At 34.9% G+C, this 23,023-nt stretch overlaps 1 protein-coding gene across 1 annotated transcript in view; it reads left to right on the top strand.

Annotated features, from left to right (window-relative positions):
- ADNT1 (adenine nucleotide transporter 1) overlaps positions 1–23,023 on the top strand; it is a 61,447-nt gene that overhangs the window by 2,931 nt on the left and 35,493 nt on the right. Inside the window, exons 2-4 of the mRNA XM_089792251.1 lie at positions 5,811–5,859; positions 6,872–7,035; positions 9,586–9,623. Of these exons, the coding sequence (XP_089648377.1) occupies positions 5,811–5,859; positions 6,872–7,035; positions 9,586–9,623 (251 nt within the window). The remainder of the gene's footprint in view (positions 1–5,810; positions 5,860–6,871; positions 7,036–9,585; positions 9,624–23,023) is intronic.

Here is a 23,023-nt window from a genome sequence, read left to right as displayed (position 1 = left end):
GAAATAATATTCATTCTCTTTGTTACCTTATGAAGGCACTAGATTGGAGTTTGACATCATAAGTTAATCTTGATGCATTGTCAAGTAACTTGAGGGTCAAATCAAGTTGTTCAAGGTCACTAAGGGAATTAGGGGTCAAATCATTGGAACTAGGGGTCAAATCAATACATCAAGAGGGAAATTGATTAATTTATTTGGTCTCTTATAGGGGTCCACTTTAAGTTATTCCCTATTTGGTGTTCCTCGAGAAAAAATAGCTGTTTTATGGCACAATTATGTCTGAGAGTGGTAGGATTAGGATAAAACGTGCTCGTCCTTCTCGGTACCATTGTCTAAAGGTCCCTCTTTGGGACAACGGCATAGAGAGGGAGACATTACCCTCTAGGGGAATCCATAACTTTAAAAATAAACAGAAAAATGCCTAGTTTAAAATTAACTTTGGAAAGAAAAGGAAAATAACTCCAAACCTTGACCTATAAATGGACCCAACAAGAAACCCACTTAAAAAAAATCACGAATATTCTATTTCATGCCTTATTGTAATCACGTAAAAGTGGAAGCCTCCTATAGTTAAAAAATTAGCATTTTAATATTGTATAAACGAAAAAAGGCGAACCCCTAGTAATTGAATACAATCTCGATTCTAAGTAATGCTACAATGGTTACAATCAAATGATTTAGAAAGTAATATGATGATCTTATCGAAGATGCTGGGATTTCATGCACGTACATTGGCATTACAACTTTGTGTGGACCTCACTATTAAGATCTATTCTCTTGTGAGTCCCTTACTTGGGTACATGCTAAAGCTGTTATACTATATTCTAAAATGACCCTTCAAAATTCGTCTGACATTGGTTTATCTTCCTTTGTTCATTTGATGTATAATGGCGGAGCTTGGTAAAGTTTTTTCAGATAATTAATGGCAAGAATTCTGACACTGGGATCTTTGTCAATGCTATAATTTGCAATTAAGTAGGTGAAGACATTAAGATTTGTTGGCTTTGATGCAAAACATTTTACATTGCAACTTCTTTTACTAATTTTTGTAATTAATTTTTCAAATATTAATTTTTGTATCCTATCTCATGGCATTCCCTGCTATGCTCTGCTATCTCTGCAATTTGTCTCCCCGTCTCCATGACTTCGCTGTCCTAGAGATCCCGTGGAACATTAGTTTTATATTTCCATGCAATTTAGTTTATTTAATTGTGTCAATCACGCTTGTGCCTATAGCAAGATGTGAAAACCTAGCTATCCTGATGAAACATGGAAACACTCTCAGGTTTTGGGTATCCTATGGCAAGAGTGAATCTTTGAGATTACAAGGCTGGTTCCTTAATGGTACTCATCTATACTAAATTTAAATGAGGAAAGAGTAAGGAGGAAATTGCTTGTGAAATTATTAACTAAGACCTAATGGGTGACACACCAAATGAATAGCGTGACTTGCAGCTGAAGAAACTCATAGAATTACCCTCTAAAGACACTAAAAAATTCACGATTTTAATCAGATATGTTGTACGAAAGCAATTCTTTTGATATATCCTGGCACTATGATGCCTTCAAAGGAAAACAAAGATTATTTTTTAAATTTTTGAACAACAAAATGAAGACACAATCACAGACCTGCACAAATATATATCAAAATCTGCATTAAACACTGAAAATATATAGATTAAGTACAGGTAAAAACACAATATTTAAATCAAATCACCCACAAGTAATGCTGAACACAAAAAGAATAAAGAAGGAATCAATCTCCGTGTATTAATATTCAGGAAATCTGCTGCAAGTCACCAAGTTTATTTTTTTATAGAATTTAAAAAATAAAAATAAAAAAATCCGTAAGAGCCGAAGCCAAGATTAATTATTATGTGTTTTTAATTAATTCTTATTATTTATTTATTTGACTCAAGGAGATTCGAACCCAAGACCTCCTAGATAAGAGGCTCACAATTTACGGTTGTGTTGTAGGCTCTTGCCTATATTTTTTTTTATAGAATTAATAAAATATAAAAGTGCAAATATTTAAAATTATTACACCGAGGACATGCAAAAAATAGTAATATGTATTTAACTACAAAGAATGGTGGAAAAATTTATGTGGTACCCTCCGCCACATTACAAAAAGTAGAAGTGGGAGTAAATAGGATAAAAATAGGAAATCAAATTTGTTTTATGGCTTAAATTGTCAGTTAAGATTTAAAGTTGTTTTCAGAGACCTAATTAATAAATGTAACAAGGGGGACTTTTTCATTCTAAGTGTTGGGAAAATGGTGTGTTGTACACCTTGTATATAATGTTTATTATTGTAATAATTTATTATATCATGTATGTGTTGCACCTAGGAGCACCTAGATGGATGTGCAACATGCAAAGTTTCCCATGAAATATTCTCGGGACCATTTGATGAGTTATATTGTAACATTTTAACATTATATGACACAATTATTCAATATTGGGGAAATAAGTACCAAATATTGAATCTGGGTGGAAGGAGTGTTAGGCAGTACATAGTTTTAGCACAGTTTGAGTACATAGTTTAAACATAGTTTATGACATATGTAATACCACTTGGTGGTTTTGTGGGACTTTGTTTCTATAAAAACGACCACAAAGATATTTGTTTAGGTTAGCCATGTCATGTGTGGAGGTTGGAAGTATGACACACAACATGTGGATTCATGCTTGTTCATATGGAACACTTGTTAATGGCCGGGGCTTCAAAGGCTTTCATGGTGTATTATGATGGACGCATAGCTGAATATTACATAGATGATGGATGCTTTTGGAGGCTGGGTTTTCCCCTCATGAGGGTTTTCCTAGGATATATCTTGTGTCACATTGTTTGTGGGTATGTTGTCTATTCTTTTGCATTTGATTCTAAGTGCTTATTAGCATAAGATCCATTATGGGTTAATGTGAAATTGTCGCAAACTTGGGTACAAGTTTCCTTACTTTAAGAAAGAAAGAAATTGTATTAATGTCCATGGATAACCAAAGAATGTCAACGAGACTGAAGAGAACATCATTATACAAGAGAGAGCTAAAAATGCCACCAAGGTGAAGAACAAAGATAAAAGATACAAAATGCAAGAGGACCATAAATTCAAGTGGTCAAAAAATAAGCAAAGATAGTTAAGAAAGGGGGACAACAACCCTAAAGAGCAAAGAGAAGTTGAAAAAGAAAATTGAAGGACTTCAAGTACCATTGTTTGGACTAGAAATGGTGAAGATGGTAGTGGCATCATTGATCTTTGTGAATTTTGTAAGAGTTAGTACTAAAGTAATGGTGAATTTTGTAATGTTATGTGAGTTTTTAGTGTTCAAATTTGTTGTGAAGAAAGTGTTAACCAAGGCAACTTGGGGATGTATTTGGGTTTTTTTTCCAAGTGTCCTTGGTTTTGAAATTCTTGGGAATGGGTTGCTGCGCTGGGGACTTCCACAATTGAAGCCAAAAGAAAAAGTAGACTTTAAGTGGGTACCACTGGGCTTTAGGCAGGGGATATTGATTATCCTTGGGATGTGCAGGGGATAATTGATCATCCCTGGGATGTATAGGGGCTAATTGATCATCCTTGGGATGGTCAAAGACGTAGGTGACATCCCTTGACCATCTTGGGGACAACTGGCCATCCCCCGACGTAAAGCCCAGTTGTCCTTCAAAAAAACCCTCAATCACAAAATAACGTTTTCTTTTGATTTTGAACATGGGAATCCACATCCGAGCTTGCACTATAAGAGTCAATAGAGCTTCATTTTATTTTATTCCATTTTTTATTTGTAAAAACTAAAAGAGTTGCAGCAGGGTTTGAAGAAAGAGCAATTTTTTATGCAGTGTTGAGATATGCAGATTAGGGGCAGCAGTGTACTTTGTTTATTTGTATTTTCATATTGTAATTGAAAGTAAAACTTGTAGCCTTTATGCTATTTTTCAATATCACATGCATATTGACATTGAATTTTTAAAGCGATTTGAATGAAGGTTTGGGACTTGCTTATTTTTTTGATTTTGACTCTCATCATAATTGAACTCTAAATCTAGCACAAATGTGTATATACATATAAAATGCTTTATTCATGTCATCATATGAATATTTAAAATGATTTTTTCCCATTATTTATATAGCCTCCCCTTTGCTGTCCCCATAAATGTCTTGAAAAATTGGGGACTCATAAATGCATCCCCCTTTCCTCTTGGCTCCTTGTGTTGAAAACAATTGATCAATTGTATATTTTCTTTGATGTTACACAAAATGTCATATCTTTACCAGTCAGTGTCTGCCAAGCTTACTTGGGCGATGAAGACAGTTTCTAGTGTTTGCCAAGCATTCCAGAGTAAACCAAGTTCAGAGATAGTATGTGTTGAGCTTCACCGAAGTTCACAGAAGTTCAATGTTAACCGAGCTCACTCGGTTAGCAAAGAGAAGTTGGTAGGAACCAGTGTTAATCGAGCTCACTCGTTTACCAAAGGAAGTTTACGAGGATGTAGTGTTAACCAAGTTCACTAGGTTAACACAGGAAAATCATTTCAGAGTTGGTAACTATTGAGCTAGGTCGGCTAACGAAAGATTTTCTTGAAACAACATATTTAGTTTGATGAATTTATTTGTTAAGTTTAGCCGACTTAAGGGATGAATATGGAATATTTGTAGATGTATTCAAGCTGACTTGACTAGGCAAAAGATATAAGGTCAAGTTGTGGGATTGAAAATGAGAAGCATGAGATTGAAAAGATAAACCAAGGAAGTGAATTGGAAGGATAGTAGAGTATCTTGAGTTGACCGAGCTGCAAAGTTTTATCTAATCAAGGAGGATCAAGTATTCGAGCCAGAATTGAGATCTGAAATCAACAGTAAATTGCAGCAATAATCAAGTCGTATCATTGTTACTCTCTAATAATTGTAGCAGTGTATCAAATCTCTTAACAGAGTTAGCTTGATAGCTATTTCCCAAATCCTCTAACAAGGTGGCATTTCTAGATTGAAGTGTCAAAAGACCTCTAACAAGGCCTCTTCTAACAGGATGATTAAATCCTCTAATAGGATCACACTTAACAGTGTGTTTTGTAACTTTTAACAGGGTTGGCTCCTAACAGGGCTCACTTCAGTAGAGTGAAAAACAATAACTAGTTGCAATTGGTGGTTTTTCCCAAATTGGGTTTGCACGTTAAATCCTGGTGTCACTTGTGTTCATGTCATTTCTTTTGTGTGTATGCAGCTAAGTTAATTAAAGTTAATCCCGTTTAAAATCTTAAGGTTTGCTTGTTCAGTATTTACCGAGTTACAACATATTGGTAGTGTTAACCGAGTTCTTGTGTGTTAACCGAGTTACAGCAGTAATTCAGTTTCAGCAGTATTTATGTTTGATTTGTATTGACATGTAAGGGATCTGGGATTTATTTTTGTAGTAAGATTCACCCCTCCCCTCTCGGTTACTCTTATATTTCCAACACCTTGTCCTATAAACTTGGGGTAACATAGGAGATAACTAATGTCCAATCTTTACCTATTTCATAGTTTGCCAAATTTGTTTAAATGAAGTGCTAGAAAACATGCTGCAATTTGTGAGAATACATGTTTACTTCTATATCTTTATGGAAAGAGTTAATCCTGTCATGTGTTCAGCATTCCTATTAAGTATTAACAAGTTGGCTTTAGATTAGGACTGCTAACACCATTTTTGTCATCATTTATAACCATTCTATATGAATTTGGGTTTCAAACATGTGCTTTTTCTGCATACGCTTTTTTATAAAGATATTAGTGTATATTGCATCAAGCTGACTCAGACAATTTAATTTGCAGGTCCCGCTCTGCTGTTGCTCCATTAGAGAGACTGAAAATCCTGCTTCAGGTTAAGTATCTAGTTAATTATTTTTAAATTACATGCATAGGGCTACTTTTGAGATGTCTTTTGGGCTTCTTAAAATGATATCTTTGAAATCCCGCTTCAAGTTAAGTATCTGGTTAATTATGTTGAAGTTATATGCACAGTTCCACTTTTGAGATGTCTTCTGAGCTTCTTAAAATGATAATGCACTTCTTTTCATACCAAGTTTATTAATTAATCCTGAAATATGAATTGAGGCTTGAAAGGAACTAAATTGTACGAGTTTACAAATTACCAACAAGGTCCAATTGCATTGACAAATTTATCATAAACAACATTGGCCCATTTTTCTAAATATTTTAAATTTGAATAAGGAATGATGAAATTACATATCCTGTATGAGGAATGGAGAAAGTAAATTGCTAATGCACAAAAGTAATCCTTCATGCAAGTTAGTATTGGCTGCTAGGATGTTAAAGTTAGCCGGAAATCAAAGTAGTATAAAATCGTTAGGTTAAGTTTCAATATTGATTATTTTGAGGAGAATGATACATATAAAAGTAGTATTGATGGGTAGACACCAAACCTATCTAATATGTGTGGCATATAGTAAGTGGAGTATGAAGACAATGATATGCTTAAATTGAGGTTTGTGTGTGGTTGAGTTCCAGTATACAGTATCTTTGTCACCAATCAACTTAGGGGGAGTTAGTCTTCTTTAAAACCAGTGCATATTAGATATCCTTATTTGAGATATTTTACAGTGACATTGTATGTGTATATTTAACATGACATTACCATCAGCAGAGATTATTGGTTAATCTCAGCCCTTACATCATCATTTAGTTATCTGTAATTGCTGGTTCGATTGGCATTTAAAAAGAGCAATAGTACAAAATATTCAGTAAAGTTCAATTTGATTTTATTTGATCTCTAACAAGATGTTATTGTAAGTTCATTATTTTATTGATGGAAAGTTGTGTTCACTCTCCATTAGTTATCCTGAGGCAAATTTTGTTGTTGTTGTAATGTACAGGTTCAAAACCCTCTTAACCGCAAGTACAATGGTACAATTCAAGGAATACGTTATATTTGGAATACAGAAGGACTACGTGGTCTTTTTAAAGGAAATGGTACAAATTGTGCCAGGATAGTACCAAATTCTGCTGTAAAATTTTACAGCTATGAGCAGGCTTCCAGGTCTTTACTATTTAATTTATAATTGCAATGTTTTCAAATATCACAGCATCCTTTTAATGCCTACAAATATCATTGTCAGTTGTGGAAAAGTTGGTCTTTTTTCAAATTTAATAAGAAATAAACTTTTTCTTTGCATAGTTTTTCTGATATGTAAAATACTAAAATGTCATCTGAGTATCATATAAGATCCAAAATTCCTTGTTTAGGTATTGTTTTATTTGTTAATAGATAAAAAAGATGTTTAATTAGTGACCCTTTCCCAGTAGGAAAAGATTGGATTCAAAGCTTACAACCCTGTTGTATAGGCCACCACCAAGACCCTTGAGCACTGGCTACAAATCATGAAAATGTCTCCATGGATCAAGCAATATGCTTATTATAACTAACCAAATACAAATAAAAAAGGTTTGCATCTTGTCAACCATCAAAACTATTTATTATAGGAGGGATTAGCATCCCTCATAAGATCACACAACTCAAAATCCATATCAGCCAAAACAATTGGATCAACATCTTCAGAACCTCTATTAGTGCATTTACCAGAGCTGGGATCACACCGTCAACCACAATGCTGACACATTTGAACATCCATTAAAGCTAAATGAAGATTTGGACCCACAAACTCTGCCATGATTGCCGTTGTGTTTGTTCCACTCAGAGTAGCATCTATATCCTCTACCTTTTTGGAGACCTTGGTGATTTGTCTATTTCTAGTGTTTCCTTCAAGCTCCCTCCTCTCCAGTCAAATCTGTCTTTGGTTTAGAGTTTTTAATTTGGAATATTTTAATACCTCTAATATTGCTCTTGTATGCTACTCTTACATCTCCTTGAAAGAAGCTCTCAAATTTTATCTTAGAGTTCAGACTTCCCTTGCTAAGAGTGAGCTTTTCCTATTTTGATGATTCAATTGAATTGTCAATTGGAACATCTGACATGACTTGGTCGTCTGAGACATGTCTTCTCCTTTCATATTTAGAAGTCATTCAAATATGCATTAACAATTATATATATATATATACACTTTAATGGTAGCGCTTGGCTTGATTCCCGGGAAACACTAGAAATAGACAAATCACCAAGGTCTCCAAAAAGGTAGAGGGTATAGATGCTACTATGAGTGGAACAAACACAATGTGAATTGAGACTCTTACATTTCCTTCAAAGAAGCTCTCAAATTTTATCTTAGAATTGAGACTTGCCTCGCTAAGAGTGAGCTTTGCCTATTTTGATGATTCAGTTGAATTGTCAATTGGAACATCTGACATGACTTGGTTGACCAGCACTTCCTTCTTCAAGGAGGAGGAGTTTCTTGGTAATCTCTATGCACTCTTCTGTTAGATGTGGGTTTTCTTCAAAGTCAGTCAGATGCCTTGATCTCTTTGTCATAGCTGTGATGTTTACTTATGCTTCTATTTCAGTTTTGATATACCTTACAGCTTCCAACGATGCAGTGACAGATTTTTTCTTGGCTACCTCTTACATTCTCCTTTATTCTTGATATCTCGCTAGGTGAAGAAATCAGCTGATTTCCTGATCTTTCGCTTGACCTTGTTGTGGCATTCTCTTACCTTTGTTTGGGCTTAATGGCTTAAATATTGTGTGGTATAGCATTGGACTTCACTTGCTTCTCTTCCTCCAAATGACACCTTTCTTTTACCTGCTATACTATTAGTTGTCTACGTCCTTCATATTCATGTTCGTCACAAAGGTCTTGTAGTATTAATATAGCAATAAGTAAGATGTTAGGGTTGGCAATCAAGTAATGCATTCATGTTAGGGACTTCACTTGCTTCTCTTCCTCCAAATGACACCTTTCTTTTACCTGCTATACTATTAGTTGTCTACGTCCTTCATATTCATGTTCATCACAAAGGTCTTGTAGTATTAATATAGCACTTGGTAAGATGTTAGGGTTGGTAATCAAGTAATGCATTCATGTCTTTCTGTAATTGCCAAATCATTTTACGTTGTACCTTGTGATAGTTGAACTCTTTTGGGATTTTCTTGAACATGTTCTCATATAGACATAGCCCATAGATAAGTCTTTTTCGAGATTGTTTTCTTGTTCTTGGATTGCTTCATTTGTTTCTTTAATCGACTAATCCACTTGTGTTGTCAACATTTATTTTTGAACAACTGTATTTCGAATCGCACCCTACTTTGCAAATGTAACAACATCAAATGTTTAATCATACACAAGAACAGTCCACACAACTGTGTATATATATCCTTTGTTTTTAAAAAATGTCTCATATCTCTCATGTAGGAGTGAAATGATTGAGTTACACTTGTCTGAAATCTGAATTTTTGGAAAAGATTTTTCACTTGCTTATTGGAAGTGATTCTTTGTTTGTTTGTGTTGTGTAACCACTTGTATTTTGTGTTGCATTTCATATTGGAACACAATTTCTTGTTTGCTAGACAGTCAAGGTTAATGTTATATTTGATACTGTTCTGAGTATTGTGTATTTGTTTAGTATAGCTTTCTGAGAATATTTAAAGCAAGTATTTGGCAAGTCTCTCTGACCATTCATTGTTTATTTTGTGCAGTGCAATCCTCTGGTTATATCGACAGCAAACAGGGAATGGTGAGATATCATTATTTGTTCTAACTATGAATGCCCATTTGTATTTTTATGGTTATGTAACTTTGTTATGTGGCAAGACTCATTGAGAATGCTCTGTGCTCTTGTTTTGTTGGCTGTTGAGAAATTTCTTTGTAAAGGTTTTCTTTCTGAAATCAAAACATTAAGGATTTTATTATGTTTTATCTATTGTTTTGAGTCTTTGAGATGGATGATGAAAATTCTGCTTTTCAATATCATTGATATTCCTGCTTTTGAGTTATGCTTGCCATCCTTTTTTATTTGGTCAGTAATAATATTGTTTTTTATTCATCATTTAAATCGAAATACTCTTGTACACGATAATGTTCAGACTAAAAACCACTGACAGCACCTTACATTGGATACCAAAAGAGTTGCACAGATTTGCTTCAGTAATCATGAAACGGAAAACACCCAAAACCCCTAAAACAATGTTCATGTCCCCTTTGCTCTTTGTTTTCTGTTCGCCATTACAGAAACGACTACCCTCTAGGGTTGTACTACTACCCAGGAATCAGAGCCATTAACGGCTGCAAAAATCCATCCCACACAAACCAGAAACTATCACCCGAACCATCGCTATTAACATGACCTTTTCCATGGTAAACATTCTGATAGGTCATTATGATTCCACAAGAAAACAAAGGCACATTACAATTTAAACATTGAAACACCGCCTATGACAATTTTTTTGAAAGTGCCAGTACCCTTTATAAAAGAACCAAAATTTGAAACCATCCAAACAGAGCCTGACTGTATCCCATTCCGCTCATCGGTACCTCTGCATTACCATATGTACATGAAATGCCCTTGTCATCCTTCACCTCCGTGGTATACTTGCCTGTTCTTCCATTACCATGTGCTGGTTGACCTCAAACTCTTGCCGATGCAGGACTACAATTACTTCCTCCCAGACCAAAAGCACTCTCACCCCATACTCACCCTTGTCCAATCTGCCTGGCCGTCACACAAAAGGGATGGTCCCCTCCTGCCTTGCCTCCACCAGGTTCTCAATTCCTTGAGTTGTGTCAAAGCTGATGCCCAGATCCACCCATTCCGATACTGCATCCAGTCCAAGCAGCAATTCTTGATCAAATAGTGAATGCAGAACCCACTTGATAGTCTCCACATTCTGCCACCTCAAGCCCCCATGGAAGCACTAGAGACAGGATATCCATATTCAAACAGTATTGGTGCCTTGCATCAATGAAACACTTGCTCAACAAGTCCAAGGCTGCTGTAATCACATCTTCCTGTTTGCATTGAACAGTTTCTTCAGCCACTGAGCTGTCACCGGGCCAAAAAAGCATTGCAGATGTTGAATCGTAACCAGTGCAAATGTAGCCTTCATTGTTGCTACACACCACACTAGTCATCAATCTACAGAACACTCAATGCCACCTGCTACCTTTAAACCAATTCATCAGCACACGCATCTAGTCACGGCTTTAGTACATTCTTTACATTAACTAGCCTGTTAGACATCTCAGGAGAAAGAATGTCTTCGTTTTTTCTGGGTTCAATTGTGTAGCACTTTTTTAGCATCTACGTTTCAGATCACACTACATGATACATCATTAGGATGCAAGAGAAATGATGTCATCTAAACATTTCCAATATCTATTCAATCATCATTAAGTTTCATTGGCCGCCACTTTATTTATGTTGGAAAGACTGCATCTATCTTTCAAATTTCTCCGCACCTCCACTCGATTGCATACAGTATTGCCCAAAAGACAGCATGTCATTCATCCCCTCCACCTAGATGTGCATATACATCACTTTTATGCCTCTATCTAGGGCTGAATCTTTGTCAGTATTAAAACTAAATTCCTAGGTTCCTTTTTAATATTAATTCATCCTTAGGAAAGTTTCAAAATCATCCAATCTAATTTCATCATATTCATCAAAAGATAGGACCCATTTAGATAAACAATCCGCCAAAAAGGGGCTTCTGGTAATTCATGTGAGATTTGAACCGGACTTGATGTGTAGCCCTATGAACATTAGCCTAACACTATGCCTCACAACTCGCCTTCACACCAACTCAGGTACACACGCATCCTTCCTGCCCTTCCCATCCTTTTACTTTCACTAAGAGTATTGTTGTCTGTTATTTGTTTTCAGTTGAAACCAATAATTTCCAAGACTAGCTGATTTCAGTATTTTATGGTCCTTTGATAGAAACTTCGTTCACTTTGGACTTACTTTCTGCTTATTTCTGTTGATTCAGTTGTACCATGCAACCTTGTATTCAAAAGCTTGAATGTAGGAATCATGTTCTTATAGCTATTGTTTCTTAGTGAAAATTATAATGTTAGTAAAAGATAATTTGATAAGAGATTTTTAAAGATCTAAGTAACTGTTTGAACTTTTTTTTTCTTCTATGATATCTTCCAAACATTTGTAGCAGAATAGTAAGTAAAAAATGGCAGGGAATCTTGAAAAATATGTGCATCCCGATTTCTATTGAAGCTGAGTGTTTCTGGATTAAACTGATTTCTTTAAAGATGAATATTTCAGATCACACTACATCATTCATCACCAGGATGAAAAGAGTAATATAATGATAAGACTGCAGACATAGGAAGGTTGAATAAAGGAGGGAAAAAGAGGGGAAAATAGAAATCGAGAAAAAGAAAGAAAGAAGAGTAAACAGAAAAAAGAAAAAAGAAAAAAGAAAAAGAAAAAATGCAGTGTAACAAGGACACTAGGGGACGGGGAAAGAAAATGGCTTCAATATGTGGAGGGCGGGGGATGGTGGCAGGGGGTGCAGTCATATACTAGACATATCAGTGTAACATGGGGACTCACACCCCCCTCCCAAACCTCGAAGTCCTTGTCCCTGAGACGTCCCCTCACCGGGTACTTGAGTACCCAAGTACGCCCCACCTCAGACCATTCCGCAACCATGCTGCTGCTGGGTACGTAATTTCTATTTGAATTTTGATTTTTGAATGTTACTATTGGGTATGTAATATGTTACTATATTGAATGTTCAATGGTTATAGTTCATTTTGCAATTTTGCTATACTGGAGTATTTTAATTTGGTCTGTTCTACTGAAACATCATTTCATAACTAGCATTACATATTCTATATTTATACTATACAACACCCCTCCCTGTCCCATCCACTGCTTGCCGCCGTCCCCTGGCCGTCACCCCCTGTCCCAAAACTGAGGGCCATTTCCCCCCCGTTCTAGAAACTCGTCTTAGCATCCCTCCGTCCCAACGTACCCTAGTAATGGTGTTACATTGATACATATAGTAGTTGAAATAATAGTTATAAAACTAAATACTTGGAGAGAGAAAAATTGCAGCATGAACATTAAAATATCATAAAGATGATTACAATGAGTAGCATGATATAAAATAGGTACAAAATTGTGTACATACATTCAGAAATATTCATATGTAGTGTGTGTGTGTGTGTAGCATTGACCTTTACGATAGCCAATAAACCCCCTTTCAAACACAAGTGCTGCAGCCAAGTTCTTGACCTGGGAGCATGGGGGGTTGCGGGGGGTGCGAGTCTTTGTGTTACACTGTAGAAAAGAAATGAGAGGGAGATAACGGGGACACAAGTTTTTTTGGATGAGGTGAGGGGGAGTGTTTTTGGTATGAGTTTCTTTTTGGTCATTTTTCAGAGGACAAAAAGGCTTAGCCATGGAAAAATATGGAAAATCTGAAAATATCAAATATTCATATGATAACATTGATAAAGAATTCGTCATAGACTGTAATAACCCCAACAGGTTATAACTTCTTCAAAAACAAAAAATCTTTATAGTTCAGTGGTTTGACATTGCGTCAAACACTTTGCAAGCAAGGGTCCTTTGACTGATATAACTTTTCAGATTGCTGCAGTGATTCTTGTTTGGATTTGCTTCAAAGAGAATGCTTACAAAGGACTCCAAATTGTCTAAACAATGACCTAACATAAATATGTAACTAATTTTGGCAATAGTGAATGCATATATGAGTTCTAATCATGAAAATGATCACCTACAGCCAACTAGTATTTTAGCAAACAGTTGGTATGCAAGCTAACTGGCTGATAAGAAATGATATATTAACGCTCAAAGACAACTATTAATGACCAGCAATTGTATCTCCTTGATTGAGAATGAGTATCCAATACAATATTCATACTAAGTTAGCCAAGACTCTTGGCATTTACAAAGATATCAAAATATGATGATTGCTGGTAAAGTAATATGCACCTACAGCTGCCAATGAAAATTAATGCAACACTAAATATCTAACTTCAATACTCCCCTACAGCAGTACGCTAATCACATGCATGATTAAATACAACTAAAGCCATGGATTGCTGATACCATTGTGAGGAATGTAAAAATGAATGATATATCTATTAATGAATGATAGGTTTGATACGAAATGACAATTACAACAGCACTCTATAGTGAAAGGCAACTATGAAAATACACATCAGACCTAGCATATGAAGTCGCCTTAGAGAATAGATGTATTGCAATACCACTGAACAGAAAATAACCTCCTCAAGTGCCCAAGTCGTGCCTCTCTAGCTGCCGACCCTGATTATAGATGGCTGTAATAATTTTCTTTGCTTTTTCGAATTTGCTTTTTGGGATTACTTTTTTTTTTTTTTGGATTGCTTTTCCGGACTTGCTTTTTCGATTCTGCTTTTTCGGCCTGCTTTTTTCGAACTGCTTTTTCGGCCTGCTTTTTCGAATTGCTTTTTCGGCCTGCTTTTTCGAACTGCTTTTTCGAACTGCTTTTTCGACCTGCTTTTTGTACTCAAATATTTTTTCTCAATGTAGCACAAATAGAAGACTGAAGTATCTTCCTCCCAGCTGCAATAATTCAAGTGATATTTCACACCCTCAAAATCGCGTACCAATTGAGAGTTTTTCGTTCTCAATGGCCACAAATATTTTTTTTCAATGTAGCACAAATAGAAGACTGAAGTATCTTCCTCCCAGCTGAAATAATTCAAGTGATATTTCACACCCTCAAAATTGCGTACCAATTGAGAGTTTTCGTTCTCAATGGCCAGTTGTGACTATTGCAGAAACCCTAGGCTCCACAATGCACATCAACAAACATCAACATCAACAACAACAAATCTGGATGATTAGAATGAAGCCCCAAGGTGCCTATTTATTTTTTTTTCTCCACTTTCTCCAGAAGCTTCTAGAACATTATTTTATTTTATCTATCAGTGACTTTATAAAATATTTTATAATTCAAGTCACTTTATTAAATTAATTAAATATAAAGTTACCTTTTAATATTTATTTATTTGATAACTTTATAAATAATTAACTTAATACCACTTATTTATTTAATTAAAATAATTAATTAGTCATCCTCATAAAATATTCATTATTTTGGACAACCTAATTAATTAAATTAATTAAATCAAATTGCCTACAAAATGGGGACATGACATAGACATTATAGAACTTTTGTGAGCATAGTTAATTGAATAGGAGTTATGATGTTTTGTGTGTTTATTCATGAGGGGGATTTATTGTTGAAATTTCTCATGTTTTGTAGTCTAACTCATCAACAAAGAGGAATGGTCAAACAAAGAATAATTGGTTATGTTCTAGTTTGTCCTTTAGCATAGGATTGTTCTGTAAGTTGTAGCATTTTAATATTACGAAAGTGACATTTCTTGCTAATTATGTCTTAATCATATTTAGTAATATAATGATTGTGGCATATCAACTTTGTCTATGACAATCCTTGTATACTAAATAGGTTGTCCAATGTATGAAACACGATCATTCTTGATTATGATTTTGACTATGAAGATGGAGAGATTCATGAAATGGGATATGCATTTTGTAGATTTTGTGATCATGATTATTCATCGGTTAATTACTTGCACAGAGTTATAGTTTGGTGGGGGTTTGGTTTAATTACCCCAATAAGGTTGACGGCTAGGATCTTTCACGGGGTTGAGGTTGAAGACCTTCAAAGCATAGTTACACTGCCCTTCGAGACGGGGGGACGGCGAGACGGGGGGACAAATTTCTGAGATGGGGGGACAGAGGGGCCTTGATTTGGGGACGGTGGTGGGGGATGGGGGTGTATATACTATACATATGGTACTTAAAATGCTAGTTATGAAAATATGTACTACAATTATACAACTTGATATAATCATATAAAGATGTAAAAAACAGTAAACTTAAACAACAAAAAATTAAAATTGAACATTGCATTGAAGTTTTGAACTAGAGCATCATGATTCATGACCAAATGACAAACAAACAATGAACATTGACATTGAACATCAACAAATATTAGTTTATATATCAGTCTTCAAATCAATAGTATGAGTATCTAGATTCTACTATCTAAAAGTAATCAATGATCATGAGTCATAACTCATGAGTCATGACATAAAGATGATTACAATAAGTATCATGTGCCATGAATCATGATATCAAAATAAGTATATAATATTATAATGCAAACAAAAACTACAAGTCTCCACGCATCCACAATAAAGGAGACTCCGTCACGTCCCCCTGCACCCACACAGGAGACATCTCGGATATGTCTCGCCGTCTTTGGCGGAGGTGGCGCTCCAAGTGGTGTTGCCTGAAACGCTAAGACCTCATCCCAAGGACGACCTCGTCTCTGAAACGACCAATTTTTTTGGGGGGGAACGCGTCCTCATGTTACACTGCTTCAAAGGCACACACTACTTTTATTATTTTTTATCAATCGTAGTTGGGCATGTCATAAACCAAAATGGATTGAAAGGTTGTGAGTTTGTAAAAAGAAGTAACTAGTGTGGTTCCACTCCCCCTAAATACCCACCAAATTGTTTTGACTTGCCAAGGATATTTTAGATATTTTGGAAAAAAGAGGACATATTGAGGACATTTCCTACCCACTCCCACATCCCCAAGATGTCCTATTGGATGAGTTCATTTTGAGTAGTAGATGCTTCCTTGGGAGCATTGCCAAATACATAGATTTAAAAAAAGTTGAAATCTGTTTAAAATAGTGAGAATCCATACATTTAATGAGATAATGACATATATTCCTAAAAGTCAAAAAGTTTTATTTATTTATTTATATTTATGAATATTAAAACAATTCTCCTCCATTTTTAGTCATGAAAAGTGTTGAGTTTTTGAGGATCGCTACAAATGTACTAAGCATTGCCATGGTCTTTGGTATGTGCATTCCAAATGGCAGCATCCTTGTATTTGTATGAGGAATAAACCAAGAGAAGAGACATGTTCCTTCATGGGACATGTCGATTCATCAATATGATTAATATAATGGAAAACTTAATTATAGTTGTGTGTATATATGTGAATCATTGTGATCATATTAATTTCTCTTTGTATCTCACAAGTTTATCCTACTAAAACTAGCAAAACATCAACACTCCCTCTTAGCTAGGGAGGATAAACTCATGACATGTATTACACCATTGGTAATATTAGGTAAGGCAAATTTTAAAGATATCTTTGATCAGAAGATATCCACCATTTTGATATCACATTTGATATCATGCATCTTGGTCTCCTATAATATCGACATTTGATATCCACCAAGTAGTGAAAATGTTTTTATATCACATCTGATATCATGAGTATTGATCTCTTAGAATACATGATATTCACCAATTACTCAAACATGTTTGATATCTCATATGATATCATGACTCATGAGGTATTGGCCTCCCAGAATATCAATGATATTCACCAAATACTTTATTTTATTTTATTTTTGAGTAATGGCCTTCTAGAATGCAAGATATTCGTCAAATCCTCTAAGTAATGGCCTCCCAAAACATCAGGACACGTAATATTCACTAAATACTCTGTAAGTAATGGCCTTCTAGAACATGAAGACGTGATATTCACCAACTACTTTGTGTAACGACATTCCAGAATATCAATAACATTCACCATGTCCTCAAAAAAATGTTCTTAAGGTACATATGTGCACATGCATTCTCATAATGCTTACCATATAAACATCCACCATGCAAAGTATAATCTATCATTATTTGCATAGACATCATAAGATATCCATTATAATAGAAATTAAGTTATTGTCAGATCGTCACCTTTCAATAACTTCTACAAATACAAGTGAAATCATTTGGAAGTCGTCACTTCCTCATGATGTACATAGGGGGCAAGCCCATTGAAATCACATAGTCATGAGGTATATTCATGAATTATAGTCCTCTTGACTGCTACAATTAATTGATCACTGAAGAATCCATCATAACATGGCTTTACTCTCTTTGAATCACTATGATCAAGATCACCGAAGGTTGATTGAATATGCCCTCTATCTGCTCCCTCTCTTTCAAGGTTGCCTGAAATGTCAGTTTCCCATTGAATCTCAATCTCTCTCTTTTTCCTGCAAGAATCATTCTCAAAGAAAAAAAGATCAAGGCAAATCACTCTTATAGTATATATAAGAATGTTAACATTAGTTAGGATTCCTACAACATAATTATATTTCTCATTATCGCGATTCACTTTATAAATAATCTACAATCGTGAGAAAATAATTTTACATTTATAAATTAAAAATTCATGGAGATCTAATTATGTATATAACATAACAATCTTTATATAATTTCCAATATAATATAGATAATTTAAAAAAAAAATATATACATATATTCAACATGTATATTTTAATCTATGTTTTCAATATATTATTTCCTCATTTTAATATTAAATATATTCTTTAAGTATTTCTCAATTAATATTAACTTAAGTGCATATTCACAATGAAATAGATAAATACTTACCTCCTCTTTACCATGAGTTGTCTACTCGAATTGGCTGATTCGTCACCTTTGACAAGTTATGATATGCATTTCTGTCCTTTTTTAATCTCCTTACTTGTCAATGCTTATTGTCAACGTCTTATTCTATTGAGCCATTTTAATGGTCATGTAGACTTCTCATCAAATTACATTGATCTTTCCTATTTGCAAGGTTTTCCAAAATCCACGTCTGGCGATAATAATGTATCCTCCCACAATAGTTTTTGATCCCATTTACTTTCTTCACACGATTCTCGAAATGGAAATATATCTCTCATTATTATTGAACCGCTGCTCCCTTTTGATATTTGTTTTGTTAAAAACTTTCCTCATTGGTGGATTCAGGTTCGATCCCCTTGGCAAGGCATTGCTTTAATATAGTGTACTCATTCACTTCATTAATCTTCCTCTCCAAAGTTTTGTAAGAGTTGCAGACTTGTAATCCACAATGGCAGATTTGAAATTACCTTCTTTTGTTTAATTCTTTTCATTCCATTTGCTTTCCCCTGATGTTCAACGACTATTAGATCTCCTTTTGATTTAAATATGAGACGAAAACACCTGTCTTCAGTTTGTCTTCATATTGTTGCTGTGAACAAGAGTAGATACAACCTGACAAGTCATACATGATATTAATGTTCAAACGTCTGCCTTAAACTTCATGTTCGTTATTGGAAACCATTGTCTTATTTTGTTGCTGCTCATTAAATTCTTTTCTTATTGGACTTCATCTCCCTTGAGATCATTGTGTATAATAAGTGTGTGAATCTAATAGTTATTTCATTTGTTCGCTGATTTGCTATTTACAAACTTGTCATTTATTGAGCTGTCTTATAATAATATATATTCTCCTTTGTACACACCGCTGAAGAGTCAACAGCATAGTCCTTTTCATACATCCTTGCGTTGGCCACTCCTATTCCTTTTCTTTTGTCAGGCAGGTCGATATATTTTTGTATATTGTCTTCCAAACTGTCAACGCTTTCTATCATCGCTGCAGCCTAGAACATTCCTTTTGAAGTTGACTTCATACTCTCTATTCCAAAACAATGAGATTGCCGATGTTTGAGTAAATTGTTGTATCATGAAATTACTGCTGTAAATCTTTCATCGGGCTCCTTGACCAAATGCATCCAATATTTGCTGCTTCATCTGAGCATTGTACAACTCCAACATACTCACTATATTGGAATAGTTGGTGGCTCGTTTCATCTTTCTGAGAAATATGATCATCTTTCGGGAGCCAGAGATTATCCTTAAGTTTCTGGAGTAATTCCCACCAGTCAGTATCACCAATTGGCAAGTAGTTATAATGCACACATAATTATATATTGCGGTACAGTGAACAACATCCTGTGCAGAAGAAAATTCCTAGACTCTGCAGGGAAATACTACAGTCTGCCATCTTGTACATCAACTTTTGCAACCCAGCAAACCTTGACATTCTTTTTTTCATTCTATTCATTTGCAGCCTGGCTCTGATACCATGTTGAGTTTCTGAGGATCGCTGCAAATGTACTAAGCATTGCCATGATCTTTGGTATGTATATTCCAAATGGCGGCGTCCTTGTATTTGTATGAGGAATAAACCAAGAAAAGAGACATGTCCCTTCATGGGATATGTCTATTCAACAATATGATTAATATAATGGAAAACTTAATTATAGTTGTGTGTGTGTGTGTGTGTGTGTATCATTTTAATCATATTAATTTCTCGTTGATCTCATAGGTTTATCCTAATAAAATTACCAAAACATCGACAAAAAGTAAGGCCGTAAGTTGAGGGAGGCAAATTAAAAGGTTAAATGGATGTATATATATGTTCAAATACACACAAACATATACATTCATGCGCACACATGTTATCACGATCTTGTATTTATTTTATTGTACTTGTATGATTTTGAAATGTGTCAAAATATGATTCAAAAATCCCCTTGAGTACGCCCAAGTACCTTGAGTTGGGTGCTTAGGTGTACTCATGGTAGGGGGTGTCTTAAAGACTTCAATTTTTTTAAAGAAAAGTAATCTTGAAAGGAATTATAAAGTAAGGGCACAACAAAATTCTCTACCCCATTTGACAAACATCGAAGGTCAATTGCATTTTTTTTTCCCTTCAAGCTATCATCATTGAGCTTAGAAGTTTTTTTTTTCTTATTTCTAGAAGTTTGAGGGGGTATGGGAAGTTAAACCTACACTGAAAGGTGATAAATAGTTGTACAAAGGAGACTTAATCATCAAAGGTGAGAAAATCTTATATTTTTTTTAGGTTGTTTTTTGAAATATACGTTTTCATCTTGTTTTGGTAACTTTCAAATTTTTTTTTTGAATTTTTTATGTATAATAAAGGATTATTATGCCATTTAATTTTTCTTTTGTAGGGTTGTTAATTTTGAAGTTTTTGGGTTCATATAAAATGGTTGGCATTTCTAGTTCAATTGCTCCTAATGCAAAGAATTCATTTAAATTTGATTCATTGTCACCTCTCTAGGGAGATACAACAATAATTGAACAACTTTGTGGTGGTGGGGGGGTTATCTTTGGCATTGTAGCTGCTACGCAAAAGAGTATGAGAGTACACTACTATGCAAAAGAGTATAAGAATTTGTACTCTCACACTAGAAGCACACTTTCTTGTTATTCCACTATAGTGTATGTAATGTCCCCATTCTGAATTAGGAATTAATAATAAATACTAATTAAGTTCAAAAATCTTTCAAGGGATGATCCTTCCTCAGAGAAAGGTGTAAAACAAAAATGTTTTCCTCTTGAGAAAGATTGGATAAAAGTCAATTGATTGGGCCTCAAAAGGCAACCAGAGTCCTAGTGGAGTTTGATATGTTATCAAAGATTGGATTGGAAACATTCTTGTAGTAATCACAAAGGAATTTGATGTGAAAAAACTCCACTTGGAGGGTGACTGTTTGGTTCTCGTCATGACAACATCAAGAGGAGAATCACATGTTTGGTACCTCAATAAATTCATAAAAAAAGATCAAAACAATGACGCCTTTGAGGAATTTAGAGTTTCTCATTTGAAGAGAAAATGAAATTATGGATGCAAATGTTTTGTCAAAGATTGGGGTTAGATTGAAAGAGTAGGGGAGGAAATATTTCATTGAAGATTATCGGGGAATCGAATGGGATTGGCTTGATTGAGATTTGTGAAGCAAATTTGCAAATTTTATCAAAATAATATATTCGATGAATGTTGAAGCTAGCTGGGAAGTCCCCATCCCATAGAGTTTGAGAGCTCATTTTAAATATGAATTTGAAAGGTGACCTATCACCCACCACCCTATAAACAATTGTTAGTGATTAATAATGTCAAGGTGTACTAGTACTAGTCGTGTATCCTAGTGATGATAGAGGAGTTGTTTCAAGTTATTATTTGGCAATGGGTGGCATTAATCTCACATACAAATGGAAATCATGCTAGACCTTTTAAGTGCATTGGAATTCATAAATATTCAAAGTGTTTAGAATGCAACTTGTCGTGTGTAGAAGACGTTGAGCAAAGCGTTATATTGAAGTGAGACAAGAAATTTGTGACAAGTATCTGTAATCGTGAGTGGATTGCAAAGCACGATGGAGGCAAACTTTATACTTAAAAATCCCAAACAACAACAACTAGTGGGAGCTTTGGTTGATAGCCCAAAGTTTTGGCAGATTTTGGGTGTGTTGTCGGGAGGAATTCATGTGCACAAAACATAAATATAGGCTTAACATCGATGTGGCCTCTGCTGTGTTTACCAGAGCACTCTAATTGGAGTTGAAGGAAGAGGCTCTATGAGTATTGTGAACATGTGTAAGACTGGAATGGATCAGAGGAACGATACTATGTTGGTAGTAGTTGAGTTAGGGTTTGGCTTACAAGTTGAAGAAGAGAATTGGCAGTTGGTGGAGGGCACAGGGCAGAGTTTCAAGCCCTTATCTGGAGTGCCTCTTCGTGTAAGGAGAGGGCAATTGATGAAGCACAAGATGGATGGGAGCTGCCCAAGGAGTACTTATGGGAGATAGAGTTGAAAAGGAAAGAGAAGGAGAAGGTGCGACTAATGGCTTAGAAGACTGAGTTGCAAAAAGAGGGAGGGCTTTTTGTCCTTGACAGTTCCTTGGTAGTAGGAGAAATCCACAAGGTCAGGAAGGTTTTCTCTAGCAAAGATTTAAGTGGGGTTTTTGTTTAATGTGGTTGAATTTTTATGGTTTTGTCTTAGTGTGCAAACTCTCCAAGTTGTCGAGTACTATCTTTTATTTTAGTTGGGTGAGTACTCACAAGTTTAACTCTCACATTTTTATAAACATAAAAGAACATGGGTAAAAAGCCGATGCAGATAAAATGTTGGTTAAAATGTCTTTTTCACATGCTATTTTTGCCATAAAACCATACATTTTCTCTTTCAAGATGTCATTTTTTAATTCATTACATTTTGTAATTGAATTTTACAAAACATAAAATAATTATTCTTTAAGAGATTTCAATTTTTAGTTCTTTCTACATTGTTGAGTTTTTGTGGAGTTTTCTTTAAGCTATTGCCAAGTTGGAGTTTTTGCAGAGTATCAAAGTTCCCTATA

This window comes from Cupressus sempervirens, chromosome 7, assembly GCF_028749045.1.
Source record: "Cupressus sempervirens isolate cs-2001-9-10 chromosome 7, ASM2874904v1, whole genome shotgun sequence".
Classification (NCBI taxonomy): domain Eukaryota; kingdom Viridiplantae; phylum Streptophyta; class Pinopsida; order Cupressales; family Cupressaceae; genus Cupressus; species Cupressus sempervirens.
The sequence above is the reverse complement of the archived record's forward strand: the minus strand, read 5'-3'. Positions and strand labels throughout refer to the sequence as shown.